Consider the following 26453-nt stretch of genomic DNA (forward strand, 5'->3'; position numbering starts at 1 on the left):
CATCTGTATTCACCCAAAACCACAATTTAAAGCAAAATGAATATTTTATTTTTTCCCAAAACTGCACTGTAACTCAAAGTACAGTTAGAGAAAAGTCAGCTATATATATAATCAAATGATGTCATTCAAAAAGCATTCGTAAGTTGAGAAGTGCTCCTTTGGGGTAAAAACATGCATGTAGAAGGGTTGCTGAATCAACCATTCTGAAATCACCACAAACTCAAATTTACATTTCTGCAGTTTGTATGATGGGCTGTATCACACACAAATGGACAGTATCCAAACACCCTGAATGCATCACTAACATTGCATACGGCCTCAAGTCAGTAAATTAAATTACTACAATCACTTTCTGCATATCTCCAAGACACTACAGATGTATCCAGTAGGATCAGTCACCTGAACATCAGCCTCAGACTCTGGATGAGTGTGAGCTACGTTGACACGCCTTCCAAAACGAGCGTTACATGCATGCTAGCATATACGTGCACGACACGTGCACGCAGGTTAAATATATAAAAATAGCATTAATATTTGTATTATTCTGGCTATCAGTCAAAAATAATGTGTAATTACACACATATACGACCAAATACCACACACAAAAACTTTTAAAACGTGATTTACGCACACGGGTACATACACTCATCGCGCACAAAAACTAGCATCAGTACTGGTTATTATTCTTGCTGTCAAAAACCGTGCAGTGACGCATCGCCTGTCTGACAACTTTCTGTTAAAGCCATGTTAGATTCGTGACGTATTAACACACTTACCTCGGATTTCACCACAGGAATGTGCTTTCAGCCACAACAGAAACAGAACTTCCGTGTCCGCTGCTCTTCATCCAACTTCTCTCCGTGACTCTAATGAGATGCGGACGTCTGAGGAGTTGACTGGCAGCGCCGGCAGTCGCGCGCGTCTGAGCGTCACGTGCCTGTCACGTGTCAGGGGACTGTCTCCCTGCAGCCACACTGATCACGTGACAGCGGACCGGCTCCCTGCAGCCACACTGATCACGTGACAGCGGACTGGCTCCCTGCAGCCACACTGATCACGTGACAGCGGACTGGCTCCCTGCAGCCACATTGACGCCTTGAATACATGAAGGAGTTCAGGAGGGAAACCAGGTCTGATAGCCCAACAGCTACATGACCTCTGAATGTATGCTCACAAGTTAAACGCGGTCTTGTGGTCTGTGTAATATTGTAAATTCTGTGATTGTATGACAGCAGATAGTAGATAATTTCTGCCCAGGATTAATAAAGTAAATTTATATACTTTATTAATCCCTGTAGGAAAATTATTAGTAGCACAGTATAGACCCCACTATTAGTTCTGGTGTTATGCATACAGGCCCGTAACACTCAGAGACACAAGGGGCCTTCCTGCATTCAGTGACATCTCCCGCTGTCAGCTCACACTCAGAAGTGACCGCCAGTCTCTCACAGCGGAGGGCGGGGGAGCGGGGGTGGGGGAGGGGCGGCGGCAGCTCCACACCGCAGGTCAGGACAGCAGAGTCAGGGGAGGCCAGACAGAGGAGCAACAGGGAGGGACAAGGATATTCCTAAACACGGTAAAAAGTAGTGCTGTCAGGCGATTACAAAAATAATCTCATTAATACCAGGATTTGTAATTAATCTAATTAATCACATTTTAATCTCATACCTGCTAAAGGCCCCCAAATAAAGAATTTGAATTCTAGGACATTACAAAATTGTAGCGCATGACTAATCAATAGAATACACCAAGAAGAGATCACGTGTACAACATTCCAAGCATGAAAACCCTCTCTCAAAAAAATCATCCCTGCAAGAGAGGGTTAATAAAGCCCTCTCTAACAACCAACAGCTGGACATCCTGAACCCTCACATCCTTCTCGTCAGTTACCTGTCATTTTATTGAAGACGATAAAATGGTGTCCTGCCTTCTGAATTGTTTTGAGTTCAGTGACAGACACACATCTGAGAACTTAGCAGGGGAACTGCTCAGAGTGGCAAAAGAGTGGAATGTTATCAACAAAGTAGGTGGTTGTGTTATTGACAATGCAGCGAACATAACCAAAGCAGTTAAAACCCTGAAATGAACCCAGCACAATTATGAAATGTCTTGCACACACAATTAACCTGATTGTGAGAGATGCTCTGAAGGTGATGAAGCCTGCTGTGGAGAAAGTCAATAGTGGAATATTTCCACAGGAGCACAACAGCCACACACAGGCTCAAAATAACACAACGACAGATGGACATGCCTGAGCTGAAGCTCAGAGAAGATTGTATGATAAGGTGGAACTCCACCTTTCATATGATAAAACGGATTCTGGAGTCCAAGGATGCAGTCATCTCTAACCTAGCTGTTATCAATGTACCGGTCGATCCTCCGAGCCAAGAGGAATGGGAGGTACTGCAGGAGGCATGCACTGTTCTGGAGCAATTTGAGGAGGTCGCTGTGGAGATCAGTGCAGACAGGTGCAGTATACAAATGTTGTTACATTATTATTAGTATTATTATTATTAGTAGTAGTAATTGTTGTTGCATTACTGGAATAAAAGGCTGAGTATACATGAAATAATTTTAATACACCTGCACATAAAACAAAGCGTAATATTAACACCCATTGTTTATTCTTTTTCAGCTATGTTACAGCCTCCAAAATGTTAATCCTGCGCAGGGTTCTGCAGAGAGTGACAGCTCAGAACCAGACCAGCGTAACCACAGCATGTGAAAGAGCTAGTAGAGGCTCCCTGTGCATCCATGGACAGAAAGTTCCATAGAATGGAATATAACACTGTTCTGTCAGAAACCAACATTCTTTATCCAAGATTCAAGAAACTGACCTTCAATGACACTAAAGCAGTTGATGAAGCTATTCAGAGAATAACTGCAGCAGCAGCAAGGTTCAACCAGCCAGCTCCACTTCCAGGGGGCCAAGATGGAGCAGAGGATGAGCAAGAGGGGCCACAAGCATCTGCTGTTTGGAGATTCTTTGAAGAAAGAGCAAGTGAAGACACTACAAGAAGGAAGCCTTCAGCAGATGCAATACTGGAAGTGAGACCCTACCTTGAGGAGCCCCTTTGCCAGTTACGTGCAGATCCACTAAACTGGTGGGGAAACAAGGCTTCACTTTGCCCACACCTCACACACGTGATGACATGGAGACTGTGCATTGGTGCAACGTCATTTCCCTCCCAGAGAATTTTCTCCAAAACCAGGCAGATCATGACTGACAGAAGAAGCCGAATCAGTCCCTCAAAGCGGACACACATGGTGTTTCTGAATGCCAATCTTCACTAAACACATTATTTGGATGCTGATCTTTTTCTTTTGTTTTACATATTTTCATTTATATTTTGTTGTGTTACGAGTTTTTAAGGGATTCTGTGTTGTTTGACTGTCGATTTGTTTTATATAAAATAAGTTTTAAGTTTAAATTCATTTAAAGTGCACTGTAGAGTGAAAAAAATAAAGGCATACTTATATAATAAACATATATAAATAAAAAGTATAACGAGATTTTTACATTAATAATTCATTTGTACATAATTTTACATTATAATTTTATATTATTGGTATAATATATTGATGAAAGCAACAAAAAAAGAGCTGGAATTCCCATCACTTAAAGGGACAGTAAAGTTAATTTTAAGTGACATATATGTTATTCATCATTATGAAAAATAGAAGAACATTTTTTATATCTGTATCATCATCCGTTTGGTCAAAAAAAGCTTAAAATCTGCACTGCAGCAGCTTCCGCATTCAGTGGTCACGTGGGCGTCATACGTCACTGGGGCCAAACATAGCTTAGCAGCCATAAGAAACAATGCAATCCACGTCGCGATTAACTCCAAAAATATCATGGTTACCTGCATGGTGAACGGTTGTGTCAACAGACTTGACACAACAGACGCGACTTTCGAATAAATTCACTGTGGAATGAATAACAACTAGAGTTGTTATTCATTCCACACAGTCCAATAGTAATAAATGCAGTTAGCTCAATGCTATCATAATATGTACAATCTCATTGATGGGCTAGCGCATTAGCATTTTTAGCGCGATACCTTCCCAGAAGGTATTCTAAAGAACGACAGGTCCTTGTCTTCGCGTCTTTTTGCTGTTCTGTTGACACAACTGTTCACTGCGCAGGTAATCATGATATTTTTGGAGTTAACCGCGACGTGGATTGTATTGTTTCTTATGGCCGCTAAGCTATGTTCGGCCCCAGTGACGCCCACGTGACCACTGAATGCCGAAGCTGCTGCGGTGCAGATTTTAAGCTTTTTTGACCAAACTGATGATGCTACACATTTAAAATTTATTTTTTCTTCTATTTTTCATTATGATAAATAACATATATGTCATTTAAAATTAACTTTACTGTCCTTTAATAACTTTCATTTTCTGGCGCTGGTTGTGAGCTCTTATAAGTTGACACTAGTTTAACAAGTTAAGAAAGTTTTAAATATTGAAACAGCAAAATTATAACTTCTAACCATTAATGTACCTGCAGCGTTTGTCTTTCTCCCCATGTCCCCTCTCGCGTTGCCCGACTGACTTTCTGTAACACCACTTTAGGGAGACAGATAGGCTGCGCGCGGTTCACAGATAGGCTGTGCGCCTATTTACAATCAGGTCCTTTCGAAACTCCAAAAAAGATTGTCTCAGCAGATTAACCCAGGTGATGTGTCTCATGCTAATGACCCTCAATAGCATACAAAGGCTCGGTGAAACTAGCATTTCAACATTTTTGTTTATTTATCATCTATCTATCCATCTATCCATCCATTGGTCTGTGTCTGTTTCAACAATGTCTGCATTTTATATAAAACCACTGCGGAGGATTTATTATTAGACAACAGTTGTCCTGGCAACATTAACAATTATCGAGCAAATGAAGACCGGTCTGTGAAAATATTGTCTTAGATGAAACCGGTCAGTGGCGCAAAAAAGGTTGGGGACCGCTGCTCTAAAGCATAAGCAAGAGATCCATGTATTGTGGTTTTGGGGCAGCAGTTGCTCAGTGGTAAAGCAAGCGGTAGAGCGGGTCGTCCAATGTTCTGAGATGGGGGTTCAGATTCCCGCTCGTGCCCAAAAACACCCAAAGTGTGAGCTGATGGTGGGAGGTGTTAGCTCACGTCTGGAGCACTGCTGAGGTGCCTTTGAGCAAGGCGCCATCATCTTAGAAGTTGCGCATTGGATGCGCACCACGACGGAGCTGCCCGCCACTCTACCTCCCTCTCACCTGCATGCCCAAAGGCCCCTTGTGTGTGTTACAGGCCTGTACACACTATTTAGATGCATGTAACTACTAACCTGTGTGTAGAGTGGAGTCTTAATTTCCCTTTGGGGATTAATACACTTAATAAAAACTTTTTTTTTTAAATTAAAATGAAAACCTTTTCATGAGAGTTCTAATGAAACATTCAACCAGCTATCCACCCATCTATCTATCATCTGCCCATTTATCTATAATCCATTCATCCATCCATGTATGTGTTTTAAAAATCATGATCATCATGCCCGGCAGTTAACAAAAGAAAGCGAGCCAACCTTAGCTTGTAGCTAGCTAAAAAGCTCTGAAGCACAGGCAATAGATCCATTTGAAGTTGTGGTTAAACATGTGCTGCAGAGGTTTATTGAAATATCCATCCATCAATCCATCCATCTGTCTATCATTGTCATTTAACAATCATCATCATGACCAGCAGTTAGCAATACAAGCTAATGCTAACGCTAGCTAACGTTAGTCAACATTAGCTAACATTAACATTTGCTTCAGAGTTGGATTAAACACAATGGCATAGAAAAACTATCAATGTACAAATGTCATCCATCCATTCATCCATCTTCTGTTTATCTATCATCCATCCATCTATCAATCCATCCATCCATTCATCCATCCATCCAATGATCATCAAGACCAGCAGTTAACAATAGAGTGCTAACACTAGCTTGTAGCTAGCTAACATAAAGCACAAACAAGAGATCCATGTATTGTGGTTAAAACATTTGCATGAGCGTTCTATTGAAATCCATCCATCTTTCCACCCATCCATCTCTACATTTCTACTGAAATATCCATCCATCTGTTTATTTTTATGTCATTTAACTATCATCATTATGACCAGCAGTTAGCAATAAAAGCTAATACTAATGTTAGCTATTTCTAGCTAACGCTAACGCTAGCTAACGCTAACGCTAGCTAACGTTATTTAACGCTAACGCTAGCGCTAGCTAACGCTCGTTAGCTAGCGTTAGCATTAATGTTGGCGTTAGCTACCGTTAGCATTAGCTAACATTATCTAACATTAACATTTGCTGTAGAGTTGGATTAAACACAATGGCATTGAAAAAATATGTCCATATATGCAGCTCAGCAGCACTTCCTGCTTTTCCTGCTCTTGCAGGAAGTTGGGATACACACTTCCTGGAGTGTGTGTGCGATGCAGTACCATTTCCTACCACCAGGGTGAAAATGCACACACACCTGTACCCAACTTTTGCTACCTTATGGGACATGTCAAAAAAAAGGCAGGGGGCATATCAGGAGTGTCCCCTGAGCCTTTTGCAATGAAAAACCTTGTGGGGCCCACCATTTTGGGGTGCCTAAGGTCTTTGGGCCCCACAACGTTGGTCTAATCCAGGTCTGAAATCACCCTAAGGTAATATAAGTTAGTTCACACACACACACACACACACACACACACACACACACACACACACACACACACACACACACACAATATCTGTTTGTATTAAGTAGCAAGAATAGAATCAATAATAGAATAGAATTAGCATCACAACTACATAAAGTAGTCATATGATTTGGTGTATTGATACTTATTGGTGGAATTTTCTTGAAACTAAACTGTCATAGTGTGGTGGCCTCTATGTTCTATCAAAGTAAATGAGAATGAGGATGATGCTGCACATACCTGGTAAACTACCCTATAAATACAAAAAGCTGTATGAAGGATGCGAATGTTACAATGTATGTTTGCATGGTCATAGATGTAATAGCTATATAGATCAAATACATGAGATTATACTGAAAAATTGAGCAGGGTTATGATGCTGACCACCAGCAGACTGACCTGAAACTCCTCGCGTAACTGAGAGGAATTACTCTGGGAATCCACTCGGAGCAGCTCTTTGTAAGTGACCGCAAACTCATTCATCAAGATGGCTGTCTCTCCACAAAGACAGGCCTCCAGGATGGCATCATGGATAAAGATATACTGCTCCTGAATGGACAGACAGGGGACATACTTAAGTGGTGTGCATACGTGGGAGGATAATAAGCTGTTTCTGTTTCACAAAACAAGTGAAAATGTTGTTTGGCAGTAAACAGCTAATCAGAAATTTCAAAGGTGCCAATGTCATAAGTTCCATAGATGGATGGATGGATGGATGGATGGATGGATGGATGGGTGGACGGATGGATGGATGGATGGATGGATGGATAGATAGATACTTTATTGATCCCGGAGGAAATTGTATAATGATGCAGGTAAAAAGATGGTTTTCTATCATCTATCCGACTGAAATAAATGTGTTGGTGGTATATAAATGCTGTTAGAATAAATAAATATAGCCATGTAAAATTAAACACACAAACGTCTAGTTGAAATTTAATGAGAGCAGCCTTTCAAATAACTACAAATGTAATAAACAGCAAAGTCTTGTATTATTTACATAACAAAGGATAAATATGCAAATTATCTCTAGATCTTAAAAGAACAGCACGTGCCTATGCAGCACGCTGAGAGATAGCGTGAGAGTCATTTCTCTAAATCTATTGCAGTGACCTTTACTTAAGTCCCAGGGGGATCACAATACCCCCCCCACCTTTGAATGTCTGAACAACAAACGAGGAAAACAGCTGTTTAAAAAGCTGATGAAGAGCAAGGTTCCCTTATTATGATCAATGACATATCCTGAATACAGGTATACCTCGGTTTATGTTGTAACTGGTTCCAGAAGACGCAATGTAAGTCGAAAAACAAATTGAATTCCCTTGTCTCCAGGCTAAACTGAAAATAACATTCCTAGTTCTGTACTGCACTTCATTTATGAATGCATTTTCAATAATATTCAGTTATTACTTACTATTTTAAGCTTAGAAACAATTAAATTTTATGCTTTAATATAACAGAAAAAACAACGCTGTCCCCAATGTCGCTGTCTCGTCTTCAGCCTCTTCCTCTGTATTTCGGGTCATGGGGGTTGCTATGTGCTAATAATATGATATATAGTATGTCTTTACCCTTGTTATTCGTCCAGTAACATGTTATGTGTTTTTAATGTTTTCCTAGTTATTTTACGATTCCAATATTTGTGGCAGACAGACGTAAAGTCAAGAAAAATGACGTAAACTTGATTTGTATTTTTCCATGTATTCTTTCTGAAAACTGTAATAGAGAACAATGTAACTCAAAACAACTTAAGCCGAGGTAAACCTGTACATGTAAAACATATTTAAGATGTTTGTCTTTGAGTTGAATGTGGAGAAGTTTCCTTTCTAAAGAGTTAATCTGACCTCAGTTTGGATCATGTTGATGCGTCGAGAGCAGAGAGTTTTGACGCAGTTGTAGATGTCCACCACACCTTCGCACTCTGCCATGTCCAACATAACATCCAACACAATGTAGCAGCCGGTGCGTCCCGCTCCCACACTGACAAACAAAGAACACCTTTCTTTAGGAGTCATGAAGTCTCAAAACATGAAGTCTGATAAGTGATAACTGTAAGGTTACAATACATTAAAGCTCATATTATTGTTGTTGTTGTTAGCTGTGTGCTACAGGATGGCAACAAATATCACGATCTCTATAATCTGCCAGGAAGGAGAAATGTTGCATTATGTTTATAATGGACCTTCTTTAACCAGGTTTACCATGAGCATTTAATTTCTTAAGTAATTTCTCACCAGTAAAAAAATGTTTACCTTGGTTAATTATATACAATTCACAGAAATAAGATGTTGGTGTGTGAATTCTGCATAAAATAGAGACGTGTGTCCCACATCTTTGTTCCAACTATGTGAGTTTGTGTTTAGAGTAGAGTATAACTCCATTGATCCCTTAAGGAGGTTCTGTCAAGGAAATTAATATCTCTGTAAACATTGTCTTAGTTTTCCTCTGTCTATCAATGAACCTCGACCTCTGATTGTGGTGGTTCTGATTCTCCAAAAGAGAAGAACTGTCTATTCACAAGAATTAATTTAACATTACGTTTGTTTGGGTTTCACAATATTAACAGTGCCTTCAGTTGTCAACTGTCATGCTACCTGCAGTGAACCACCACAGGGCCAGCATCAGGAGGCGTAGAGGCTTTTACTCGTCTTATGAAGGCCAGTAGTCCAGTGGCGTGAAAAGGCACCCCGTGTTCAGGCCAGGATGTGAAGTGGAACTGACGCACCTCATGCTTAGTTGAATATCCTCTCTGTCAACAGAAACGCACTACACATTAGCATTGCGTGCAACACACTATGTTTATATGGCTTGCATCCTAAACACAGTAGCCACAGGCCCTTTTTCATCAAAGACTGTTACCGTCCGTTCAGAGACATTTCCCCTACATGATGGATGTGACAGATTTTTGTGTTCGACGTGAGCACAACGTGGACATTAATTATATGGGGTGTTAGGTCTTCTAGGACAGTAAGGCCTCTGGACATCACATGCAATAGGCAACAACAGTGTGACAGACACACTGAAAGGAATTACTGAGGCTCCTGGAGCTCAGGGAGGGGTGGGAGGCTTCTCCTTTCAAGGGGGGGCTGCTACAGTCACATGGCAATTGCCTCCACTGTACAGTGATGACAGAAAAATAAAGCGATGCAAAGCGAAGACTGTTGAAGACGGTCATAAAAAAAAAAAGAAGGGAAAGAGTTTTGAAAAACAAGCTGTCACCAGCTCTTAAATTCATGCTGATCTGAATAAGCAGCATCATGCGCCCATGGAGAGCGATTGAGACAGTCTGATGATAATGCTGTGTTTGCGCCGCTGTCACCGCAGCGCTGCATTGAGCTCTTCCGATGAGAGATCCCCAGGAGACTGACAGGATGGAGGACATCAGGGGCAAAACAGCGTAACAGCTATGGTGGAAAGACGACAGGGGAATTCACGTTGCCACTGGTTTTAATTCCTCGCAATTTAACACTTGGCCCTCATACGCATCAGTTCTAAATCCTGTCAAGTATCTAATCCTCTATTAATGTTCCACCTCTAATTTCAAGAAAATTAAACATGTACAGAGAAATGCAAACGAGGAGAGATAAAATGCAAATGAGTGATGGACTTACCCTCTCCAAGGCAAAGGTGCGCACTGTGTATTCAGCCAATGTCTCTGTCTTTAGCAGAATGATTTTGATGTCACCGTACATCTCGCTGTCATCAGGCCAGTATTTACAGCATTTCACCTGTTTAAATGTAGTCAAATAACAGTGTTAACCCTCAGTCGGCTATAATACGAAGGAATTTTCTCAGCAGAGCGTAAAGAAGCTTAATGACAACAGTAAACTCAAATCCCACAACGTGGAAATTGCTAACTAAAGTAATAGCAAATAAAAATGACTTGAAATATTCACAGTGTATTGTTTTGAAATTTTCATTCTAAATGCCCAAGATAAACATCCACAATACATTCATTTTTAAGTAAACACCCCTTCCTTTCTAACCTATAAACATTCATATGTTTCAAGGAAGACACTCAATTATTTACATAAAACACACTCTGAGTCAATTTTCTGCTTTTGAACAACACTGTTGGAGTACTAACGTTATTAGAATGTCACCATCAGAAAACAAATACATTATGAACCAGTTTAACAAATGTTTGTTCTTTATGCTCTTCCTTTGGCAAGAGAGTAATCAAAATCTTTCCATCATGATAATAGCATGTTCATAACAGGATTTTCGTGAAAATATGTGAAAAATTACTAAAATGAGATTTGACAGTAAAAATCAATTAGTTTGATTTGCAATACAGTCTTTGTAATAAAAATATTAATTACTGTATTTTACTTTGGTTTACGAAGGACAGAAGAATATACGGTGAAATGGAATGTGCTGAAAACATACAGAGGTTACACTTCAATTGTGAAAGAACAAAAACAGCATACTGCTCTGCATTTATTTAATCTCAGAGGGCAAAGAAAAGATTCACAATGATAACATAATGATGGGAAACAATGAAGAGGAGGGCAGCAATTTTTAACAACACCAGGCACAAAGGCTGTGGTTGTTGTTTTTTTTTGTTAATGTAGGTGTTATTTAGATTCAGCCACACAATCAAGTCTTCATTTGTGGACCGTTCCTGGAAATATTTGGATGGAGAACCAATTTGGATGGAGGGCTGCAGCTACAATAATGGTGTCATTTTAACCATCTGCTGAAGTATTACATTTCTCATCCCTGGAATGAAAGGATTGGGTGTTTAGAGCATACAAGAAGTGTTTATGTGAGCTGGAAAATAACAGTTCTTCCAGGGTAAACCTTACACCAGCGTAGTTATGGGGAGTACTGTACATGCAGGGACAGTGGCCCCAGATGTGTGGCTAAGAGGAGAATTGCATTCATAAAGAGTGCTTCATAGCACAATTCTGAATACTATAATCATGACAGTAATGACCTCAGGTTCCAGGGAACCTCACAATGTCATGTTTTATTATTTCAGAAGAGACCATGAAGGAGTACAATAATCCACGTAACTTTCAGTTGAATGCATGTTTTCAAAGAAACCTACACAGACTTTGTGTGGTCTTGCTCAAAGTTTACAGGCACGTTCTTATGATCAGTTGTGACACAGAGAACATTGCAGAGAACGTTAAAAAAATACCTTCCGATTTTTGGGGATTGCAGGTCTCTACCACAAAAGCATGTGACTAGTAGTTTCACATTAATGCAAGGCATCCTCACCCAAGTTAACAGCTTTTAGACTGCTTTTCTCAAGCACCGTTATGTCCTGTGAGACTCTCATCTAACACAGAAAGGCCTTTCACAAAGACCCCAAAGTGTTCCCCTGCAGTGAACGTGGGGTGCTTCCTGACAATGGATGGTGACAAGGGGAACGCACATCACTTACTCTGCCAACCTCCACCAGCTTAGTGATCATGACGATGCTGAAACAATTTTCCTGCCACACCATCCTCCAAAAATCATACAGAGTCTCCTGCTTGGGTCCTAGAGGGATAAAAAGGAAAAACAGAGGAAGAGACAAAATAAAAAATAAAATAAAAAATAAAACACTGGCATCAAAGCCTGTCTTCTTAATAACAGGAGTTCTTGCTGTTGTGGAAACTCCTATTATTGCGACCTAAGTGTCCTCACTCAAATAGCAGGGTAGTGATCTCTTAATATTGTGCAATCAATAAACTTATTGGGAATTCCAAGCGGTGACAAGGGGGTGATGGGTGACAAACCAAACAGCAGTTGCTGATGAAGAAAGCCCGAAGGAGTCTGGATCAGTCACTCATTATCATCTGAGAGGGATCATTTGAAATGGCAATCACGTAGGAACGGAATGTTTACATAGACAAAACCACGGCTGACATATTTTTCCTTCTTGCAAGTTTCATCTTTCTGTCTCTAACAAGGGAAGATGGTGCATGATAAACAGAAGCCAAACCTTGAGTGATTGTTAAATGAGAGATCGCTAGAAACTGGCACTTCTCTGCGTTCGGAGGTGGTGAACAGACATTCACTCCCGCATAAACACAGTCCAACTGCCCATCATGGAGCGACATTTTATTGGAGCGACAGCGGGTGAACTAAAGGTTGTCTGTCTAGTTTTGAACACAATGCTGCATTTCACTGAGATCGAAAAGCTATAATTACTGCATTTCATTATTCATCTCTTTTAATGATTATTCAGTTGCATCAATGGTAAAGTCTTCACGGATTACTAGTTACACAATTACCTTTACATTTCCACAGATGACTTTTTTGCAAAAACCTGTACATGAGTTGTTTCATTGGATGGATTATTTTTCATTTATTACACCACGACAAACGGTGCTCACCACTCTGCCGGCACTGTCACACACAAATACCATAGCCTTGCTGGTAGACTCACCCTGAGTGGCGATGAAGTGATTGGATCGATGGTAGCCCTGAAAGAGAGAACAGAGATGACATGCTGAGTGAGTCATCTGTACCTCAGGAACAGCTGTATGAGGCATCTTTCTGTCTCTATCTTTACCACCCCTGTTTCCCTGTACTAAACTCTTCTACTGACCCTCTCTCAGGGCATGTGAACCAGCTCTGGATTACTTTACAGTGCTATCTGACCTTTACCTGACTTCAGACCACAGTTTTGCCACCCAAGACTTCATACAAAGTCTGTAGCCGTTGAGACATTCTATACTACGTATCGCTTCTTCACATATTGTTGATAAATAATGTGGTTCTACAATTGTCTGGCTGACTAAACAAAAATTGAGTCATTGTGATGATTACACAACATAATGGTGCATAAAAAACACAGTTTCAATGAGGATGCAGTAAGTTCTACAACCCAAATTCCAAAAAACATTTTGGGATATTAATAATTAAACAGACTGCAATGTTTTGTAAAGGTTTAACCAACATGCAACTGAAGACAGATAAAAAACATTTAATGTTCAAATTGATGTTTTTCTTATACAAATATACACTAATTCTGCATTTAATGACTATAGCAAAACTAAAGGTTGGGACAAGACAGCTGATCCACTTCTTATAACAACACTTGATAAGCATTTGGAAAGAGTAGAGCCTGAGTTAAAGTTCTGATGGTGGATTTTTGTCTCATTCTGACTTGACATACGAATTCAGTTTCACAACAGTCTGAGATCTCCATTGTTGCATAATGATGTACACATTTTCAGTAGGGGGCAGGTGGGGACCATACACAGGTCCAACTCGACAGATTACTTCACTTGGAAACCACACTGTTGTAAGAAAACAGTATGTGGCTTCATTATGTTGTTGGAATTTGAAAATTAAAAGATGGGCACTAACAAAATTCAGATTAGAAATTGAAACAGAAATATTTACAAATATCTGTGAAGTTGATGAGGTACAACGTTTGACATTTTGTCTATTTCAATTTTTTTTTAAACGGTTTTCAGTTGAACCGAATGTCAAAAAGTACACAGAAATTCTCCACGTTTTCTGTTTACACAACACTTACGTTTTTGGAATTGGGGTTGTGAATCTTGAGATGAGACGATGAATTCACAAAACTTAATCACTTCTTTTCCAGTCATGAAAACACAGTTCCTGAAGTCTTCCACACATGAGTTGAGGAATTCAAATTACACACACCTTACAAGGGCTTCACATCAATGCAGGATATTATAACCATTACAAACACTTTCAAGGCAAATTCTGTAACGTAAAGCAAAGCTTTCCAAGGCCTTTTTTTTAATCACAGTGACAAGCTTTGATATGGATGAAATTTTCATATGATGGGCACGAGATGAGTATGAATGATGAAATGTCACTTCAAAGCCTTAAGGAGAATAAAAAAACAGACACTACCAGAGGGAATTTTAAGCATCGCTACATTACCCAAGCAAACTAGTCAGAAAACCTACTCCTGAAACAAGAGTTGGTCATCTAACCTTCCAAGGTAAAAAAAAAAGAATACACTGTTCTATAAAAATATCCCATAGATAAATCTATAAATGCTGTGGTTCAAATTGTATTGCTTCTTAAGGGAAGAACCTGGAGGGATAATTGATGACCCGATTTCCTTGCATGAGTAGAGAAGGCAGGTCAAGAATGCACTGAATCAAAAGTCTACAAATCAGTATGATGAGACAATCCATGTTCATGACAGTTTTTATCATTTTGCGTAAGGTTACTTCCAAAAATATGTAAAGACTGCATGCTGCTCAACTTAATTGCATTTAATCAGATAGAAAGACATAAGTTTGTCTAATGACCAGAGCTGTGCAGCCCCACTATCCACAATTTAACTGGCCCTCACCAAACACTACCAATGTCTGTTACCACTCCTCCACTTTAGAATGGTTGCCGTGGCAACTAAACTTGCTGAATGTTGGCCACTTATGAGAAGTAACAAAGACAATAATGTCCTCCATCCAGAGAAGAAATGTCTCCTTGTGCTCATTTGAAATCATTAGCTGAAAGGGCTTCCTTTTATCCAATGTGTATAAACCTGATCAGACTGACCTTTAAGAATATTAGAATAGAGGAGTCGAAGGAGAAGAGGGAAGCAGAGGGAAAAAGAGAAAAGAGCAACAATAGGGCAATGGCAGGCAGAAGAACGAGCAGTGAAGTACTTACTTCCCTGTTAATCCGAATCTACAGAGTCCAAGGTCAAGGAATTGGGGAGGGGAGTAGAAAAAGAGAGAGTTAAAGAGAAAAGGCTTTAGTATATAGGGGTCATGGTTACTGACAGGTGGGGTGAGCCGCAAGTGCGTGTGTGTGTGTGTGTGTGTAATTCTGCTCGGCTTTGCGTTATTCTTTCTAGCAGCCATTTCTAGCAGCCAAAGTGAGGTAATTACATTTAAATTACTTTAATTAGTTGCTGCTGTACAAAACAAATCCTCAATCTCTTTCACATAAATATGGTACTTTGGTAGGTGGAATATTTAATAGATTTACTGTTTCGAGACAGTGCAATATTATATTCATGGATCTCATGGTAACAGTGAACTCAGCACTCTTAACTTCAACCTTAGACAAGAAATAGAAGTCAGAATTAACTGTAAAAATAACTAAATCTACCCAGAATCCAATTAAATGTTCAACGCAAACAAAGTTAATCTCAAAGCTGAATGCAGATATTTATATTTCAGTTTACGTAATGTCTACTAAGTCTGCTGAAATATTAGGGCACATATTTCTAAATCAGCCATGTCTAGCAACAAGCCTGTGAGGAAAAGCACAGAAAAAAAATACCAAAAATACCAAAAAACAAACAAAAAAACCCGCTGAGATCTCAGCTCTTCCAGTAAACCTGTACGTGTGTGTGTGTGTGTGTGTGTGTGTGTGTGTGTGTGTGTGTGTGTGTGTGTGTGTGTGTGTGTGTGTGTGTGTGTGTGTGTGTGTGTGTGTGTGTGTGTGTGTGTGTGTATGTGTGTGTGTGTGTGTGCGTGTCTTTATAAATTTGTGGCTATTGTCAGAGCAGATGAATTGTAATTGAGCATCAGCCATGAGGCGCTCAGATTCTCCACACCTACAACACTGGCAGGAAACTGTCAAGCATATGCAAAGTTTTGCACCACATCAGGCAATGTTCACCACAGCCAAGAAAAGATTTTGTCATTGAGTGAATGTGAAAGGGGAAAGAGAGAGGTCACACTTCCTCACCTTGGTTTTTAAACATGCAGTAATTTTTAAGAGGGTAAAAAAGTGCTATCGTTCCAACTCTCGGTAAATAATCACAGGCTCTCTAAAACACGCTTTGCTTTTGTGAAGTATTGTACAAAATGTTCATGTTCATTGTCCTTATGAGGGAGTAGCATCACCAACTCTGACTTACTGTAAGTGGGTACCGCATGTTATTTCCTTTATTATAACCATTTAACATTTCATATATATAAATTATATTGTATAAATTTCAGTTAGCACTTCAACCATGAAGATTATTCATTCCTATTCATAATATTTTGATGATTTTTCCATTTGTTTTTGTTTTTTTTAGCAGGTGGGACATGACCCACAGGCACATTCAATGTGATTTTGATAGTGAATCATATTAACATCTGAGTTGTTTAGACATATTCTTTTTTATGGTGGGGAAGTGATAATTTCCTTCTAACTTCACACATAATGCTTTTAAAGCTTGAACAAAAATCAAACAACAATATTCCCCGCTAGGTATGGATCCAGGAAACATTTTACAACTGGTGTTTTCACAATGTTATAAAGGCATCACCACTTTATAATAAACAAAATAATACTGCTATGGATTAAGAAGATCAAACTGAAAGTGTGTTGGCTCAGTGAGAAGTGAAATTCAATTCATGGATTCAAGGGTATTGAGCTATATCCTGAAAAAAACCTCCATTGGTGAAATATTGTTTTCCTTAAAAAACTATAAAAACTTTAATGATATAAATGTGATTCCAAGTTCCTGGGGTATTTTTTCGTGGCCAATGAGTTGTATTATGAAAGGCAAACTATCCTGGGACTGTATGCAATAAACTGAGGGTTACACTTCCCTGGCATTGTTTAGCATTTATGTTAAAATGTGGTCAACAAATCATTTGAAAAAAAAACGTATTTAAGTACACAAAAATATTCACACACTAGTAATGACATCTCACAAGTAGTTAAACTTATTATTGTATTGTTAGCTAGTAAATTTTGTGACAAATTTGATTCTATCGTCAAAAAGAAAAAGCGGAGTGAAACTCTTGTGGGTGAAAGCACCAACAGTAAATTTACCAGCCTCAGTCCATTAAATGTGGTTTCAAAAGTGCAAGAGAGTGAAGATAAGTCAGAGGCACAGTGTATTCAATTTAAAAAAAAAACTGTTTTGCTGTTTATTTACTTATTCATTATTTGGGAAGGTGAGCCTCGGACATTTTTTTAATAATCAGAAGTGATCCAATCATTTTTTTTTGATTATTATGAAAGGTTGAAAACCTCTTTTTAAACACCTCACAATAACAACAGTCCTAACAGCAGGCGAGGTTTTTAATGCCCTCTCATTGTAATGAGCTCTTTAAAAGCATCTCACCATTCACTGCCTGTTCTCTAGAGGGGAATAAAAGCGAGGGAAAAAAAGCCCCACAGTGTCAGGCAAATTTGATGATACAAGACGGCCTAAGGGAGGAATCCGCCCATGATAAAGTCAGCTTAGCAATTTTCTTTCAATGAACAAATGTCAGTTATTTCTCAAAGTTTTTAATAAAGATTTAGACAGACGCATTATCATTGTCAAACAGGAGATTGCCTGAACTTCTTATAGTGTTATATTTACTTTACAGTAGTCACAATGAGATGCATGCAAAATAAATGTGATGAGATAAAAGACATCATATCAGATTGCCAGACTCCCCTTCATATAATATAAATGAATAGCAACAACTAAGGACCATGACAGCTCATTCACAAAAGAACCACAACAGAATGATCTATCTACAGTAGCAATAAAACTCAACTCTAAGAAATCAATCTTCTGTTAATAACTTCACCACTTCCAAATGTAGAATTCCAGCTGATAACTACCCACAACCTCATCTACATTTTATGAATGGGAACATATATGAATGAAACTGTGTGAGACATGCTGGTAACATATATATGTATTTCATATGATCACTGACAATGTGACTGTGGCACTGCATGTGTGGCAAACAAGGTGAACAGAGGAAAAGATCATGTCCCCAAAGCCCATCCATAGATTGAATAACATCATTGATGTTTATTTAATTTAAGGGGATTTGAGGTGTCTTACACAAAGGTTCATCTCCTCTGCAAGGCATTAAAAACATTGATTCCCCCCCGTTTTAATAAAAGCGATAGCCGAGTCAGTCTGGGTCAGGTTCCTGTGCAGCAATTGACAACATGAAATCTGGTAAAACACCGATAGAAAGAGTGTTTGATTGGATGAAAGCCTCCAGGTGAAAGTGGGCCAGCAGACTGGTGAGCTTAAAGGAATGACAGAGATGGACTGTGGCTTTGCAGGGTGTAATAGATAGAGTTTTTATCTGTAGCTGAACAGAGGCAGAAAAACAAGATTAGACTTACATCAATGTAGTTAGCATTAATATAGTCCGAGTTGGGGTCTCCCAGAAGAGGGTGGAGTTTGACTCTGTGGCGGTCATCTGAGACATGGAAAAGTACAATGGAATAAGAACGATTAAAACAACACAGCTTCCATATAGTATTTTTATATGCAACACAAAATTATTTCTGAGGACTTACATCCCTGCAGAGTGTCGTGCCTCCCTTTTGACTTGTCTTTCTTCTTTGTGCAATCCCAGCCATCGAAGAAACTCTGCAAAGATAAAGACACAATTACTGCAAATGTCGCAGATTGAACTTCACTGCTATAATCAAATATCTGAGACACCACACAAAGCAAATACAAATCAGGTTTGTCCAGTTTCTCTCTAGTGAAAGTTTGTACTTCTTGGGCAGCATAATAAAAGTCATTCAGCACATCTCTCTAACATAACCAAAAAAGTAGAAGCCATTGTATCCTTTATGCTGGGTCTGGCATTAATTGAGTCATCTGTTGTGCACGTTGGGTTATTGTCAAATGTTTAACCCAATGGAAGTGTTTCTAAACTTGCATAAGAAAGCAACAAACAGGCAGATTGTAACTGAAAATTTAATTTAAGTCTCTGGTTTGGACTTGCAGTATTTTAATGAGTTTTGAAAGGTTATTAAATTCAAGTCTTTTTTTATAACTAATGTTCTTTGGGTCTATTTTTATTGTTGGCTGTATCAGTCCTGTATTACTCTATTTTAACCAAGCTGGTACATTTACATGTTGTCCTTGTGTTTCACTCGTTTTAATCATCGTTGCTTTTAATGAGTTGGGCTGTTTTTATTCACAAATTACTATGCATCTTTATTTTTACATCCCACTTCAAAGCGGTGATGTAATGGATGGACAGATGCAACCGTTGCAGATAAAAAGATTAAACAAAAAGCACATTACTCGGTCGGCAAAGGGTATGAAAATGAGATGATGACCTTGAGAAAAATAGGTCAAGGACAAATTTTGACTTTTTTACTCTCAGGAACCGGATAAGATAGAATGACGGGGGAGAAGCCTAGTGTGAGTAAGACCATAGATCAAATGTAGTGTTTTGATCTATGACAGGAGATCAGAGCACTAGCTTTGATCTTTGGCCTATGCAAGTAGGTCAGGGTAAAATATTGAATTCAGGGAAAGCAGACTTCAGGATTGTGTTTGCCAAGTTGCAGGATGTTGCAGTCTGTGACTGCCTTGGTTCTTGTTTATTCCTGTAGTTAGCCTATTACACAGATAGAACACACAGTCCAGGGTTTGTTGTGAAACCTTAACCCCAGAATCAAAACAGATCTACAGCCATCAGTCATGAAGGTTTTTTTTGCTTTATTTGTAAGAACAATTTTTGAATGTTGCCTTTTCTACAAGTTTACAGTTATTGCTGGCCTAAGGTAGAAACATGCTTTAGCTGTCCTCAGACATCCAATGATGCACTTGGCTTCTCTTCCCTACATATTCATGGTCTTATCTTCTCTGGAGTTTGTGCCTTCTGGTCTCATAGCTCCCCAATGATCAATGCTGTAGTTGCTGTGCATCAGTATGTCTGTGTCTCTCTCTACATTCTTTTTGTCTCTCACCCAGCTACCCACACGCCACAGAGTCCAGGTCTACTCGTAGGTTTCTGAATATTAAAAGGCAGTTTTTGTTATCCACCATTACCAAATGCTCATCAATGTTCTGTATTAGTATCAGAAATTCACAAATTTCACGAGATTGTTGTTGACGATTTGTTGTGTTTTTTTAAGACTAAATAACTTTAACTTGTCCTGATTTGATTATGTTCCCTCAAATGTTAAAGTCCTATGTACACCAACAATCATAATATCAACAGAGATTGTGGAACTTCATGACGGAAGAGGTCATGGTTGGAAAACATGTATACCATAAACCACCAATGACAACAGAAACCAGAACAGCAGGACTGGAGGATGGTGTCCTTCATATCCACAGTGCAACCTCCTTCTTTGCGATTAATGTGTTCCAGGAACAACATGCAATTAACAAATTTCGCAATCAAGCGACAAATGTATCTTATAATTTACGGTAATTTAAATGCTTATTAACTTCCCCATACTGATATTAAACCACCTTTTATCTGTATTACCTTTTCCCACAATCTTATCGACTGTTTAAAGCACTTTTGTGTCTCACAGAAGTCTGAGACTCACGGAACTGAGTGCACTTCTGGGTACCATCAGCCAATAGAACGTGCATATAGCATCACGTGACTGCCTATCAAAAGTCCGCACTGAGGTGAAGTTGCAGGCATTGATGTGCGATTGCGCAAGGGTACTGTACTTCTAAACCTAAAGACAAGCATTAAATGCTCTAAACCTGTATGTTTGGCTTGAGACAGACAAAGATCTCCAGTGGAATGTCTGGATAGAGTATCTGCATTATTAGATAGCTATTATTGATATTAGTAGTTGCATATTTTTGTGTATCTGCAATTACAGTGAAGAGGAGCAGTTTCTAACACCTGCTTGGTGGATTGCCACTAAGTCGCTTTATAACTTTATGATCCACCTGTCAGCAGGGATGCACTTGAAAGCACTTCCTTTAACACGTCCTCATACATTGCTCATGGGTGTCCACTTTAGGGGCGAATCAAACAAACAGTTCAGACATATCCATCAACAGGAATGCACACGCACACACACACACACGCACACGCACGCACACGCACACACACGCACACACACACACACACACACACACACACACACAACACACACACACACACACACACACACACACACACAAACGTATATATGTACACACATCCAAACCAGTCTGACTCCTGTGATTTTCAGTCCCTGGGGGAAATGGTGAATCTCTGCCCATTCCTGCATGCTGAGCAGAGGATTACAACACGGTTCTTCCCACAGAGAGCTAAAAACCAGCCGAAGCCTGGCCGGCATTACAACCACCATCTCAACAATTTTACCTCCTCTTTCCAAGTTCTCTCTCTCTCTCTCTCTCTCTCTCTCTCTCTTTCTCTCTCTCCCCTCTCTCTCTCTCTCTCTCTCTCCTTAGTTCTCTCTCCTAATCCCTTCTACTTTTTACCTGCTTCTACCTTTCTTTATCACTTCTCTCCCTGTCTACTCCTTTCTTCTTCATTGTCTTCTTCTTGTGAGAGAAGTGAGGAGTGAAGCTGCTGAATGTGCATGAGTGTGTTTTTTCTTAATCTACTTTCCTTTTTTTGTCAATATTATTTGACGCAGTGGCTGTTTGGCGGGCCACTCAGATGCCATCACGGCCTCTGGTGGATTTTTGTTGTTGAGCATGGCATCAAGGTGGGGGTCTCTGCAGAGACTAATTCACGGATTGGCTGACTGGTGCACATGAAGGAGCTCCATATTGCTCTGCCGAGTGTTCAATGCTCCTGGCATTGATGACCTGACCGTAAGTTTAGTAAAATCTTCTGGAAATTTTTTTGTACCTGATAGTTTAGAGGTTTTGAATGGAAGTCCTTCGCACGGATTGCAAAATTATATCAAAACATTTGGCTAACAGGCTGATGGTAATTCACATACAGTAGATCAGACCTACTGTGTCTGGTCATAATAGATGTCTCCCTAATTCAAGATGTTTTCTCATTTCATAGATAAAGAGAAATCTTTTCACCTTTTTAAGAGTTTTTGAGCAGCAATGTCAAGATCCAGGTGTTGTCCGTGATGTTCGATGCACTCTCCTTAGAACCCCTCCATTCTAAAATTTGTGCAAGCATTCGCGGCTTGATTTTACTTGGTTTCATAGAGACAATTGTTTTATCTGCTTATGCTGTTAAGGTTACTTTGCTTAAAAAAGTTGTCAATGCATTAGTGATTCTAACTAATTTATTTAGCCAATCAGGGTTGTTAGCCAAAATTCAAGCAAAGTTAATTAACTTAGTCCGGGATGAATTACACTGGATACCTCAGGGAGTGTTGTTTTACTAAAAAAAAATAATAAAAAAAAGAAGGGGGGGGGGGGCAGAGCCTGATCTGCTTGACCAGCAGAAATGCCATCTTTAGACTGCATTTCATCCAGCAGTTTTCGGACAGGACCAGCGGCTTTGTCTTGGAAAGTAGTGGCCAGCTGGACTCTTGTGATACACGTCAGTCATTAGTCTACGTCAGTAGTCTACGTCAGTCAGTAGTCGACGTCAGTCAGTAGTCTACGTCAGTCAGTAGTCGACGTCAGTCAGTAGTCAGTCAGTAGTCAGTCAGTAGTCAGTCAGTAGTCTACGTCAGTAACGTGGGATTGGATGCTTAACTGTTTTTAACTGAATCTAAAGTTAAATGGTTTTCCTCCATTTTATCAAGATGTTTTAAAGTCCTGTACCCCTTTTAAACACAATTCAGAAAAAAAGCTCTAACTCTGGTAGATACCCAGGCTGTCAGCTTCCTACTTAGCATCCAGTCTACTAGGGTAGCTCCAAAGCAGCTGGAAAATTTAAGGCAAAGACTCTCTGGCAGGTAAAGAAGCCCCCTCATGGATTACAGTCGAGGGACAGAACCTGACCACAGAGATCTTTTCCTGGAGGTTTACGTAAATCCTCAGTTTGGAGAGGTGGACTCTACAAAAAGTTGCACAAGAAATAAATAAGAAGGGACTGTGTGACAAAGTGCCCACTATGGGGACCAGCAAGCTGAAGGAGAATGGACTGAGACAACAACCAAGGGTTTTTTACAAAACATCCCCTTAATAAAAGAAGAGTCAGCCTCCAGTGGAGGATTTCACCTGACTCCAATGCTTTAATCTCTGTAATTAACAATGACGTGTCAAACCAGTGTCCCTTGAGTCACCTTTGTGAGACAATGTTCATGTTATTTTCAAGTGTAAGAGACTTGTAGTGCACTTCACTCCTTAAACAAATGTTTTTAATTGCTTCAGTGGAATTTTCAGGATGGGAAATTTTATTTATGGTACAGGATAAAAGAAAGTAAATCAAAAAAGTGGCAGCTTTTGAACTTTATTACAGGTGATGCTAGATTAGTCATCTAGAAACAGAACTCGAGGACAAACTCGAGGACTAAGCAGGTCAAGAGGCAACCTCAGTGCTGTGCTACAATATTGACTGAAATTAGAATTCAGTTTTCATAAAATGACTAAAGATTTAGAAAAATTTAAAAACATCAGTTGTCACAACATCATCCTTTGCGCTTGAGTTGAAGATCAACTCAAATTTACTGAATGTTGTGCTAACATGCCTTTTATTTTTTATTTAATTGTATTTATGATATTTGTAATTTAAGCAATTAAGATATACATAACTGAATTCTACTTTTTTGAATGCAATCAAAGTGTGTGTCTGTCCTTGTGTGTGTGTGTGTGTGTGTGTGTGTGTGTGTGTGTGTGTGTGTGTGTGTGTGTGTGTGTGTGTGTGTGTGTGTGTGCGTGCGTGCGTGCGTGCGTGTGTGTGCATTTCTTCTTCCATCTCTGTTGTGTTTTTGACACTGCACCCACCACTCCTCTGCTGCTCAGCCCAGATGAGTGGAGAGAAACTGTGAGAGGGGGGGCAATATATTATAGGGATGGGAAAGGGAACAATGCAGTGTTGTGGAAGACTGATTTGAAACTTTCACTAAATTTCTTTTCAAAATCTATAGTATGTCACCTCACTTTGAACCATCATTTCATTATGTGAATTGTAAAATGTTAAAAACAGTAGTTGTATTCATAATTCTACTCAGATATGTTGGATATGGGACACACAGATGTAAGTTAAAAAAATGAATGGATCATTTGATTCATGTCACATAAAATAGCATGAGGTAATGGATGTTTTTCGTGGTGAGTGCAATAATTCGGTAGCCCCTGAAGCAACTTGACTTTGAATCACTGAGTTCATCATCCCTGCTGTCCTCAGCCTCAAAGTGTAAGGGGGTGCAGTGAAACTTTTGAGTTCTCCGGTAAAGCTCTCTTGCTGTTTAACTTTCTGCAGTGGTGATATGACTGTAGTGACAGCAGCTGCCACACATACAAGAACCTTTACAACTCACTGTAAATCCTTGATCAGTGTTTTCACAGATCAGTATTCTTCTGGGAAATAAAAACCTATACCTGCCAGGGGAGTGTAATATGATACTCCTCATCATTTTCCTTCATAATGGAGAGAGACACTACATCAAAACACATGCCTAACACAGAGAAAAAAATAACTAAGAGGTGTGTATTGATTTTTTGAGTGAAGTGTGTTTTGCCCATGAGGGACAGTTTAATGAATCTACAACCAGAGTTCTGAAGGGGGAAAGCAATGAATCCGAGACAAAAGATGTTTTCTTTTTTCATTAAAACTATAGGCCTTGAATGACTGACATGAACTTCTCTTAAGACCCTATGTACAGTATATCATCTAAAGGTTATTTATATCGGACTGATGAACTGACGAAATTAAATAATTATCTCCATCTTCTGACATGCAGACAGGACTGGTCAGGATCAAACATTAATGAGTTCTTTCACACATTCAAAGAATCTAACATAGAGTTCAGAATAATATAATGAATCTTGGAGTAAAGCAGCCATTGTTCTAAAGTCATCTTATGATTTTATTTCAGAAGTGTAATGTTTCCTCTGGAGGGTTTACTTTACAGTTTTTCTACTTAACTGTCAAATGGTATTTTCTGAATTGACATTACTGAAAATCTAGAGAAAAGCAGATGCGAGCTTGTTATCAACTCCTGTAGCATAATAAATATTTTAGTATTAACTTCAGGCAAATCAAAATAGCAATATTAAAACAATGAGTCTGATCCAAATCATTTTAGAGGACCTTAGAGAACCCAGATGGGACATTAGATGCTTAAACAAACTGAGCTGGACATTAAAGGGACTACTGCATCAGATGGGGACCAGCAATGACCCTTGAGTTGCATTCTGTTTGGTAACGGGTAAAGGATCACAACCTCAGCCACATTTACACCAATGTTTTTAGAGAGCTGGGGGCTTCCCAATGTTCCTTTAAAAACTCAACAGCTTTCCAGCCATTGAAACAGCAGGAGGGGGGATAAGCAACCCTTAGGTAAACATGCCTGAACATACAGACTAATAAAAAAAATAGAAAAATAATGATGGTAAAAGCAGACTTGGAACAATTCATGGTAAATTTGTGGTCAATGATCTGATTGATATGACAGTAAATTAGTGGTAATGTAATCAATAAGGACGGCAGAACTGTATACAACCAAGAACCTTCAAGCAGACAGTACAGCTATTCTAAATGTAAAGATCAGCGGGATCATTGTGGAGCCCAGCTCTATATGAGCGCAGCTTATAAACAGCATTGACTGATCCCCAAGGTTAAGGGAATCCAATGCAATCTGATGGTTACATTCTCAAATTATAGAGCATTCAGCTTACACCCTGTAGTGCAAAAGGAGGTAAATACAGTACTAACATTGCTTTTGGGAGCTTCTTTTTGGAGGCCACAGGGTACGACTAAAACCTTTTCTCACATTTATCCTTTAGTGTCCTGTCATTTTTCATCACTTCCACTCTTTTTTCCTGTATCCTACAATGTGTTCAGGGTACTCACTAGTCAGAGCACCTCTAGAGACATTTGACCTCATTAGACCTGCTATCAGGACAGTGATTATAATAATATGTGCAGCAACAGGGTACTAACCTTTAACCCTGGTTAATTAATTAATCTCAGTGGCTGGTGTGGTGATGGGATGTAAGATGTGGGGCTGAATTGAAAACAAGTTAATACACGTCAAGGGTTTTATCCTGATAAA

General features: G+C 39.3%; 1 protein-coding gene and 1 long non-coding RNA gene across 5 annotated transcripts in view; one reads left to right on the forward strand and one right to left on the reverse strand.

Moving 5' to 3' along the window:
• Positions 1-26453, reverse strand: part of ptprub (protein tyrosine phosphatase receptor type Ub) — a 195339-nt gene that overhangs the window by 26525 nt on the left and 142361 nt on the right. For all 4 annotated transcript variants that reach the window (XM_068323141.1, XM_068323143.1, XM_068323142.1 and 1 more), the window contains 8 exons: positions 18894-18966; positions 18717-18793; positions 13081-13117; positions 12091-12188; positions 10310-10426; positions 9293-9447; positions 8543-8678; positions 7098-7247 (listed from right to left, as the gene is read on the reverse strand). In XM_068323141.1, the coding sequence (XP_068179242.1) occupies positions 7098-7247; positions 8543-8678; positions 9293-9447; positions 10310-10426; positions 12091-12188; positions 13081-13117; positions 18717-18793; positions 18894-18966 (843 nt within the window). The remainder of the gene's footprint in view (positions 1-7097; positions 7248-8542; positions 8679-9292; positions 9448-10309; positions 10427-12090; positions 12189-13080; positions 13118-18716; positions 18794-18893; positions 18967-26453) is intronic.
• Positions 1509-3517, forward strand: LOC137601120 (uncharacterized). The gene is made up of 2 exons (XR_011037031.1): positions 1509-2468; positions 2636-3517. It is a non-coding gene; the product is annotated as an uncharacterized lncRNA (long non-coding RNA).

The sequence above is a fragment of the Antennarius striatus genome, chromosome 9 (genome assembly GCF_040054535.1).
Source record: "Antennarius striatus isolate MH-2024 chromosome 9, ASM4005453v1, whole genome shotgun sequence".
Taxonomy (NCBI): Eukaryota; Metazoa; Chordata; class Actinopteri; order Lophiiformes; family Antennariidae; genus Antennarius; species Antennarius striatus.